At 38.9% G+C, this 10,556-nt stretch overlaps 1 protein-coding gene across 6 annotated transcripts in view; it reads left to right on the top strand.

The window, feature by feature from the left end:
- The first annotated feature begins 2,378 nt into the window (after nucleotides 1-2,378).
- Kcnh7 (potassium voltage-gated channel subfamily H member 7) overlaps nucleotides 2,379-10,556 on the top strand; it is a 452,259-nt gene continuing 444,081 nt past the window's right edge. For all 6 annotated transcript variants that reach the window (XM_021193570.2, XM_029536503.1, XM_021193568.2 and 3 more), the window contains exons 1-2: nucleotides 2,379-2,690; nucleotides 4,411-4,641. In XM_021193570.2, the coding sequence (XP_021049229.2) occupies nucleotides 2,615-2,690; nucleotides 4,411-4,641 (307 nt within the window). In that variant the 5' untranslated portion in view covers nucleotides 2,379-2,614. The remainder of the gene's footprint in view (nucleotides 2,691-4,410; nucleotides 4,642-10,556) is intronic.

Below are 10,556 nucleotides of genomic sequence, written 5' to 3'. Positions count from 1 at the left end.
CATAAACAGAAATATTACACAGTAAACTTCTGCATGTCAAATCTTCTTACCCTGTAGTAGAGAAAACATTTGTGTTTCAAAATATAATGGGGATGGTTATTACCTTAAAATGTTTTTCATTTTCTGAGCTTGCAAGTCATTTAAAATGTATTAGCCAGCCATGCTGCTTTGTTATAATTTGCTGTTGTATTACTGTATCATGAAACCTTATAGGCCATGAAACTTTATACAGAAAACTTACAATCCACACAATTTGTATTCTTTTCTCCTCTGGAGTCCTTGATTTGGCGGGTAATGTGAACTTGAGTTTAGTTTAAAAGCTAAGTAAAATGGGAAGGTGTTTAAGAAATGTCTCAAAAATAGCAACTTGTGTTTTTCTAGGCATTTGGTGACTAAAATCAGGGTTATGTGTTTTAGCAGCCACTTGACTGAGTTTGCAGCTTCACTGTCATTGGTTGGCATCCTCAATGAGTACCCACTGATGGCAGTATAAGAATCAGCACCACGGATAGCTCCATACATTTTTAGCTTCTGAAACCAGGAATGGTTCCTTGCAAGCACAGCTGCAGCTAGGGAAGAAAATCACGAAATTATCTACCTACAAAGAAAAAGAAAAGAGACCAGGTATCAGTAAAGTGTGTGTCCTCAATAGTGCAAGGGACACAACTGCACAGGGTCAAGCGAAATCAAGCTAATAACTAGAAAATTGAACTTTTCCAGGCACTGTCTTCCCTTGGATTCGTTTTTTCAATACTTTCAATGAAAACAGTTAGAATTTCTCCGGTTCTTGGTTTTATTTAGAATTTGGTGGTGTAGTTTTTTAAAATATAAAAAAGTGTTATGTGAATCTCACAATATACTTTCTTTATCACAATATGTGTGGCTCACCCTCCTAAGCGAACAGTGCCTCTTGTCACTTAGCTCCACTCTCATTATTTCACTTCATATTTGAGGTATAGCTGAGAAAATATGAACCCGACTGATGTAGACAAAGTAGGACAATGGGCTGCACCCTGATCTATCAGCGACCCTCATCCATGGAACTACATGTCCTGTGGGCCTTTATTGACAGCCAGAAACAAGATATTTGTCTAAGTTCTCTTTTGTAGATTGAAATGATGACGGTAAACACTTACAAAGAGGGGCATGAATGGAGCTATTAAAGGTGATCACATAAATGAAGGGAGAGAAGTGAGAGAAGAGAAGAAACCTGGAAAAATCTACTTTGTAAAGATGTTTCCTTAGAACAGCTTGCCTTAAGTCTCCAGGAACATATGAACCAAACAAAGTATATGTATAATCAGGAAGAGATTTCCACATTGGAAGCCTCTGTGAAGGAAGAGGTCTCAATGTTTCCCTTGGAACTCTGTCTTATGCAAGTACTCCCTTAGCAAAGGTGAGAAAACAGAAGGAATTTGGCTAGTGTGTTTAGGAGGTAATTAACAAGGGAGGTGAACTAAAGGCAGTGAACTCTTAGCCCCACCCACCTTTTGTTCCTTCTCCCAGGCGCTCAGCCTCACCCATTTCAAACTCTGGGCTTGTTTTGTACCATTTGCTTACACAATTTTTGGCCTTAATATCATTCTGGCAACCTCTAGCACAAGGGAGACCTAGTCACCCTCAACATTGCAACTCCTCTGGGATTCCCTTGGGGAAAACCCGGCATGCCCAGCGGTGCTCTTGATAATCCTGGCTTCATTCAGAGACCACCCCTGAGGGTGTCAGGGTCCATGCTGAACCCTGAAATTGTACCTGCACTCTTAGGTGGCTCATCTTAGCTCTTCAGCATTCTGAGCGCCAGCAGAGCCTAGAAGCACTCATTAAAGGGCTGGGCTGGCTTCCCACCTGTCTTTTCTTTGCAACTGAGGGTGTGTTAGCTACCATGGTGTGAAGCGCTTAGCCTGTGGCTAGTGGCCGTGGAGATCACCTTCCCAGAGTAGCTGTTTTATCACTGAGTTTTGGAGATTTCTTGGCTGCCTTCCGCTAAGGCACGCTTGAGTAACCCGAGCCGTGGCGGCGCCCAAGCTCCCAGGATAAAGGCTGTGTGTGTGTGTGTGTGTGTGTGTGTGTGTGTAGGGGGAGAGGGCGGGGACAGTAACGTCAACCCCCACCCTGCCTCCTTTTCTTTTTCCCCTTCCTGCAAAAGGCGCACAAGTCTTCCACCCTACCCCACCCCCGCCCACCAGCAATCCTTGGGGCTCTGGGCAACAGCCAGGTTAAGCCCATTTGCACTGAGAAATTGGCGCTGTTTGGGAGAAGAGAAACAGATCGATTGCCCTTGTGACTCCCCGCCCCGCCACCCCAGCCCAGCCCGCCCCCCGCGTTCCTCGGCCCTCCCCCGCCGCCTCCCGTACCCCGCCTCCTCCCCTCCCCGCCCCCAAGCCTCTCACTCGACGCAGGCCGGTGCGAGGCCCCCTCCGGAAGGTGAGCGGGATGGATTGGACTTCGGCAGAGAACGCGGGTGTCTCGAAGTGGTGCTAATGGGAAGCGATTTCTGCTCCCCAAAGAAGATGCGCTGCCACAAAGAGCGGCTTGCGCGCCGGCCTGGGCTCTAGCCCGGGAGACATCCCGGGAGAACTCCGAGCTCGGAGCGCTCGGCGAAGACCCGGGCAACATGCCTGTTCGCAGGGGGCATGTGGCACCGCAAAACACCTTCCTGGGGACCATCATACGGAAATTTGAAGGGCAGAGTAAGTTCATTTGTTCTTTCCCTGTCGCTCGCTTTCAGCTTTGGTAGAGCACTTGGCGTCCGTTGCCTCCAAGCTAGAGGGGTGGACAACTCCAGGCTGTCAAGTTAGAGGCTGCGAAAGCCAGTCAGGCAGTTCGGATGGCAGCGGGAGTGTTCTAATATTAATTTGGATTTACATTTTATATTATGGACTCCATTGTACAAGGCAATTTGATCCTCCTCTCCCACTGCTCCATTATCTGCCTTGCTACTTCATGCCCTACTAGTCTACTACCTTAAAGGGAACGTGCTGGTATAACATGGGCTTGTATTATAAAGCTTTTTCTGTGGTAGACTTTTTAAAGTCAGGAGCAGAACCGACTATAGGCTGGAAACAAAAACATGTAAATGGTAGTAGCGATGCCAATGGCTATGCAAACTGTTTTCTCCTGGTAAACTGCTGGGCTGTGGAATGTCAAGGATGCTGCTTACTTGCTGTTAGTTGGCTCTTAAAACTGAACTTTGTACGGAAACTGAAAATAGACGCAAAAGAATAATTTGGTGAGCTGTGGACTGGTTTGAATGCAAGCAGCACACTACTGAAAAACCATATTTGTGTCTCTTTGTCGCTCCCTAAATATAAGGTGTAGAAATTTAGAAATTGAAGGGCAGTCCGTAAATCCCACAGAGACTAAATGTAGAAAAAAATTTCTGTACTCATTTAAGCAAACCACCAGGAAATATTTTCTATAAATATAATAATTTAAAATCCTGTAGTTGTCCATTTGTATTCTGCACTAAATCTACCTCAGCATACATTTATGTTGCATACATTAGATGCTTTTCCAGTACTGCACTTTATGATGTGAAGATCTGGTACCTGTGAACAACATTAACTTCTGTATTCTGCTCCGTATTCTTTCTGCAAATAGCAAATATAACTTGTTATCACACCTAATGTGATTTGAATTAAAATATCTATTACATAAAATTATAGCTTGTTTCAAACAGTGAGTTTAAAAACTGTTTTATATCATCATTCAAACTGTATATTGTGCATTTTTTTAATCTTTTGAAACTGAACATTATGAAAGTGTGAAGCTTTACATTATTTATTGTTAATAAATGTGGAGTCATTTCATTGCTAAAGATAATTGTCTTAAAAAATAAAAGCATGTATTTAAAAAAATACAACCATATGCCTTCGTTACAGAAATCAAGTAAAACCAAATCTAAATATAAGGTACTTTAAGAAAGTTGGATTCTAAGGTCCAGTCAAAGTTGAAGTGAGAAACCTGGCAGTTACAGGATGTTTTAATTTTCTAACTTAAGAAATTTTTATCATTCAACTAAATGGCATTCTAGAATTATCCATTGGCAAACTGCTTGTCAGTGTGTCCACCAGTATCCCCTGGGACTCAAAGAGCTTGAGAACTAGACAACTTGGAAATTTCTGTTCTTGCAATTGAAGAGAAATTGTCTTATTTTTGTATTAAATCACGTATTTCCACAGATCTCACAGTAAAGTTTGTAGAGGGGTGTGTGTGTGTGTGTGTGTGTGTGTGTGTGTGTGTGTGTGTGTGTGTGTGATTTTTGTAATTCTCTTGGAAAAGTCTAAATGATTGGCATTTTGGGGAAGCCACTGCATTTCTGACCCTCGTTATGCAACAAATTGCTTTAGTGTTTCTGAGAACCTTTGGGAAGATATTTTAAAGAGATGTCTTACCATCTTCTTGTTGCAGATAAAAAATTTATCATTGCAAATGCCAGAGTGCAGAACTGTGCCATCATCTACTGCAATGATGGCTTCTGTGAGATGACGGGTTTCTCCAGGCCAGATGTCATGCAGAAGCCGTGTACCTGTGACTTTCTCCATGGGCCTGAGACCAAGAGACATGATATTGCCCAGATTGCCCAAGCGCTGCTGGGGTCAGAGGAGAGGAAAGTGGAGGTTACCTACTATCACAAGAATGGTAATGTGGATCCAGCTAGGATCCCTTCTGTTTGATTCCCTTTAAGTGAAATTCTGATTACTGGAAGTTCATATGCAGACAAAACCTCACACAATTAATTGTAGATGAATTTTTTTTACATGTAAAGCCTCACTATCTGAGAAGTATGAAGAAGTTCTTATTTGACCAGTAGGAAAAATTTCTTCTTTGTGTAAGCATACCTTGTTTGAACTCTGTAGAGGTGCAGTAACTTAATGTCACCAAGGACGAAAATGCCATAAATCATCCCTGACACTTTTCAAGGGAGTGGTGTGAGGATTAGTAACTCACTGTTTGCATTTTTTTCCATGCATAGTGTGAGAGGGTACATGCTATTTGCCTGAAATTGAATATATTACCAGGGTCTTCATTAAAACAGTGTAATCTGAATTGGAAATGTGTACAGTGATGAGTGTATCTTGGCTTTGTTGGTTGTTGGTACTTTTGTTTCTTTCAACTGTTTTTAGAGAAGATTAGGTACAGTTTATAAAAGCCTCTACAACTGAGCGACTAAACTTGGTTCCATACAGTTGTTATAAAATAAGAAATGTAGAAGACATCACTTGTAAGAAATACAGAAAAGGAGCTCTGAATGCATGGTTATTAATATTCACTCATTAAGTTGTTATGTTATTAGTATTCAAAGTTAAGACTAGTATTTCAAGCTCAAGGACACACTACTTTCTTATAGCCTTTCCCTGAGAACAATGTGCATGCATTTACATTGTAACACACACATATGAATGTGCACATGCATGCATGCATATGCACACACATATATCTATATTCAGATATAAATAACTGAATATAAATAGGTTACTCTATATGAATACTCACATAATTCACTTTAAAGCATAGTTGTAGTCTCACATCTACACATGTAAATTTAGTAAAACATTTGTAGAAAACAAGTACATTGTAGTTTATTTTGCCAATATTGCATCTTCTATTTCGCTGTTTTATTTACAAAAATTAATGAGGGTGAGGAGAATCTGTTCAGACTTTTAGAAAACCCTTAAGTTTGGCAATGTAAGCTATCCTATAGGCTACACAGGATTATGACTCATTATTTGAAAACTACAGAGAAAAAATAGGAAAAGAAACGTTAATTCTTTGTCTTATTTTCTTGTAATTAAATGTTTCACAGTAAGAAATGTACAGTTCTTAATTACCCGATTTTTTTCCATCGTATGAACTTGAACTTGGGTGGGAATTGCAACCAAGCATTACTAGAAAGACAGGTTTGTATGACTTTGTATTGCTCTGGAATGAAAGCAATTATATGACTGTCAGGGAGCAAAGGGATTGAGTTTTTAAGTTCTTCCCAGTTTACTCTTATTTTCTGCTCAGTAGCATTGTAAAGTATAAATAGCTCAATTGCTTCATTGTCTAGAAATACTGTTTCACGGAGACTATCACAAAGCACTGCACCTTGCCTCTTTTGCCTATTTTGTTCCAAGAAAAAAGATTTTTGAAATTTTTAAGAATTTCTTTGAAATGTCGGTTATTTCTTCTGTAAATGTGCCAGAGGATTTTTGACATGGTCTACATCATGGTTGTTAAGGCATGGCAGGCCATAATTGTTGTTATGTTTTCAAGATTGCTTCAGAATGTTTTCATCTTTAAAAAAGTTAAAGTACCGCTGCAATTAAGCCAGTTAGTTACTAAGTATGTTTTCGGTTTTAAATAAGAATTGTATCTATTGTATTGAAACTAAAATGTGGAATTTTGGATTTTATCACTCCATTCACTATAACTAAAAAAAATGAGCTCAGAACAATTTTCAAGAGAAATTTTATAGAGAAGCACAAACCTGTTGGTTACAAGCCTGCAGTAAAGATGTCAGCGCATTGCCATTGCAAATGTGTGTCTGAATGGTTTGCTTAGCAACTATATGAATTTTGAAGGGGAGGGGAGAGCGAGAGAGAGGAGAGAGGGGGGAGAGGGGAGAGAGAGAGAGAGAGAGAGAGAGAGAGAGAGAGAGAGANGAGAGAGAGAGAGAGAGAGAGAGAGAGAGAGAGAGAGAGAGAGAGAGAATTTTTTACAAGGAACCTTTTGAAGTTTGTGGAAATATAGATATGTCTTTTTTTTCATACTAATTTTGTCTTTATTGATGTTTTCAGGTGTGGCTTCTAAGAAGTAGTGCCTCTTTAGTGTTGGCAAGAAAGTGTGTATTTAGCTTTAGTTAGTAGAGGAAATAAATAGATATAAATAGATGAACTCACGTTCTCCCCCCCCCCTCCCCCCAAGGAAAGGTTATTAACTCTGATCCCCTGGGAGGCTGTTAAGACACAGATGTATTTCCCTACTTGGGATCCAATAAACTAGTGGGTGGCTAAATCTTGAGAGTTTTTGGTTTATTCACACGTCAGCTATAAAATCAGTGAAGGCTTATGAGACCCATATGCTTTGATAGTCTCACCTCTTATTGACCTGCTGCAGGCCATTTTATGTTTATAAAAGCAGACAGACAGAAGAAAAAATAACATAGAAATATTTTCATTTGTTTGTTTCTTAAAGTTTCCTTAATGCCTTTTAACTAAGGTCATCTACTTTGATCTTTGATCGCTTGTTTTTGTTTTTTTTTTTTAATTCTTGATTCTATTCAGTAAATGCTTCCTATTTATTATTAATTCAGCAGTTCAATCATATATATATCACAATGAGAAAGTGAGAAACTGTTGCTATATTCTGCATTTTCCATTCATTCATGATGGATCAGCAAAATACTTTTAAGCATCAAAACATCTGAGGAGTGAACCATTATTTTTGAAATTTTACTTTTTGAAGTGCCTCATTGGCTTGCTGAGCAGGGGAAGCCAGAACTTGTCCCAGTGGAAACATGATGTGCCGCAGAGTTCACTGAGAAGCAGTACTTCCAACCTTGCTCAGTATGTGGCTGTTCTAGGTAGGGTAGAGTTTGCTGTTTACCAGAATATCAATTCTTAAAAACCCACTTATCTGAAGTAGAAGCACTTGACAGCTCTTCCTTTGAGAATTCTATTTTATAGTTTAAGTCATTATTGCATAAATCATTCTTGGCAGCTCTGAATGTTGCTTGAGGTGATGAAGCTGTAAATCTTTTGACACGAAACTCTAATTATATAAAACTATAATTACACTAAGGCTTATATAAGGGTGGGCATGTATTTTAATACAGTGATACCTTCATATTTAAAAAAAATACCTTGAAATGGGGTCGTGATTAGGAACTGGAAAACATTATTTATTCTCTTGTTTGTGGCTTGTAGGTGATGGAATAAGAAACATAAAACGATAGCTTAATTTGCTCTACTTTAATTTACTTGCTTACCTGAATTTTGGTGTACCTATCATAGAAATAGCTTGTTGATCACCCTACAACCTTACAGTTCTATTTAAGTGTATAGCACAAGTCACTAAGCAATTTTAAAAATGTCAAAAACCAAACTAAACTTCAGTAAAAATAAGAGAGCCTTATGATTTTGGCATTAAGATTCTAGACACAGTACAGTCTCAATTTTATCAAACAAGCAGTGTTACATGTAGTTGTCTTTCTATTCTTTGTGCTGCTTTTCAATAGCTAGAGAATAGGAAGTGGCTAAGGAGAGTCCTCAACCCATCAGCTCAGAGTACCAGAGGCAATGTATAATTCCACTAAAGTTGAAAATGGCCTTGGTTTGTTAACATTGGATTTCTCTTCCCTGCAAGCTATGCAGAAGGAGCTAAAAGGTTTTGTTCTGCAAGTGAGAGTGAAGGCTCCTCCTGGGATTTACCTCTGTCTTAGGTGACATGTTAATTACAGGTACATAGAGGGCAACATGGTCTATGCTTTGAGGTGTATGACAGAGCAACGAAAGTTCACGTGCAACCTCTAAACCAAAGATGTTTACAAGAAGTTGTTTATAAACAAAGAAAAAAGCAAAGAGGAAACTTATGACATTTAGAGTCAGTTACTACTCTTTCACTCTTCCCCAACTTTAAAATAACCATTAATGTAATCCTTTTACCACACTTTGTCACTTGCACATTATAATGACATCTTAAGGAAGCAATGGGGTTTAGTTAAAATTTTAGTCATATGAAATAACTATTATAATACCTTTACATAAGCTTCATGCACATAATATATTCGGCTCTTCTAATTCTTGGATTGTGTATTAGAGATGCAGATGGTGGTTTTAAATACAGACATAGAAATATAGTGTGTGTGTGTGCGCGTGTATGTGTATGTGTGTGTGTATGTGTGTGTGTTTGTATGTGTGTGTATGTGTTTGTGTATGTGTGTGTATGTTGTATGTGTGTGTATGTGTGTGTGTATGTGTGTGTATGTGTATGTGTGTATGTGTGTGTGTATATGTGTGTGTGTATGTATGTGTGTGTGTATGTGTGTGTATGTGTGTGTATGTGTGTGTGTATGTGTGTGTGTGTGNTGTGTGTGTGTGTGTGTGTGTGTGTGTGTGTGTGTGTGTGTGTGTGTGTGTGTGTGTGTGATTTAAGCAACAGGAAAGTTTTCCAAGGACTGTGTTGCCTGTGCTCTCTTGACTTCTCCATACTTTATCCCATAGGGCATTGTTATATCTGAGATTCGAAAATTCATTTTCTTTTCCTAACACCTCATGCCTTCTGGAGTTTATACATGATCCATTGCATATCTTAGTAAAATAACAATTCTGAAAAAGTAGTCCTCCTACAGTTGGAAAACTTTATTTCATTATTGTCTCATATGAAACCAAAGGTCCTGAAGATAGGAGAGGTCTGATCCTGGCTCGGTACTGCACCCTCCAGCTATACACTCGTGATCACTGATGCCAAAACGTACAATCTTTTCTGGTGGCTTAGGAAATGACTTCTTGGTTATTTTTATCGATTTCAAGGGACAGAATAGGATAGTCAGAATAGCTTGCTTTTCTGCTGAACTTGAAGGGGTTGAGTTTGCTCTGTTCTCTGTTTTGGTTATTTGTTATAAATAGGTACTGGGTCTGTTGTAGCCAGCTTCTGAGGGAATCTTAGGACAGTTGAGCTCATGGAGGTAGTGGGTATAGATAGTATGAAGCACTGAGATGAGCTGTTCATCGTGTCATTTGATTCAGAAGCCAGAAAATCACTTCTAATTTTTTTCTCTTCTACCTACCTGATCAACAAATATTGCACAGTACTTCTCCTGCTTCTCCATTCACTGTCAAGTCCTTTGATTAAAGTCTACATGACCCTCTTTTAAAAGCAAGCAAGTATCGTTTTCCCTCTCTGCAATCCGCTTCTTACATTGCCATCAGAGGGCTGTTGATAAAACATGAATCACACTGATGATTTAGTGAAATTAAGATTCACTGTATGTGAATTTTATGCATTAAATAAAGGGTAAAACGCCATACAATATGTGCCCTACTATCCACCCTTTACAGAAAGAACACTGAGATGAGAGAGAACGAGTCATTTGTCATATCCCAGTGTTCAAAATTGATGATGGATCCCAAGCTCTTAGCAGCTTTTCCTCACTGCTCAATGCACCTATGCAAGGCCATGGGCTGCAAACGTATACTCTTTAAAACTCTCAGATTAAAGTTCAGCACTCCTTTTCAGTGTTCTTGGTCTTCAGAATCAAATTTACTGGGGTTTTCAAGTGGAAAATATTTACATAAAGCAAGGTAAGTTTTCATCTCTAATATCAAGGTTAATTTGCTCAAATTTACCTTCCTGTTACCTTAATTTCCTTTTCTCATACATATTAGAAAATAACATCTGTTTTTTAAAACTAAGTATCCTGGCCACAACACTATCTGTGACATGGTTTCTTTTCTGTAAGGTGTTCAGAGAAGATCAGTTAATTGGGATAATTAGCAAGGTTGTTTCTCCTACAAATTTCATGCTTCAAACATATATATATATATATATATATATATATATATATATATATA

The sequence above is a fragment of the Mus pahari genome, chromosome 3 (genome assembly GCF_900095145.1).
Source record: "Mus pahari chromosome 3, PAHARI_EIJ_v1.1, whole genome shotgun sequence".
NCBI classification, from domain to species: Eukaryota; Metazoa; Chordata; class Mammalia; order Rodentia; family Muridae; genus Mus; species Mus pahari.
This window is presented reverse-complemented; position numbering and strand designations above follow the sequence as displayed.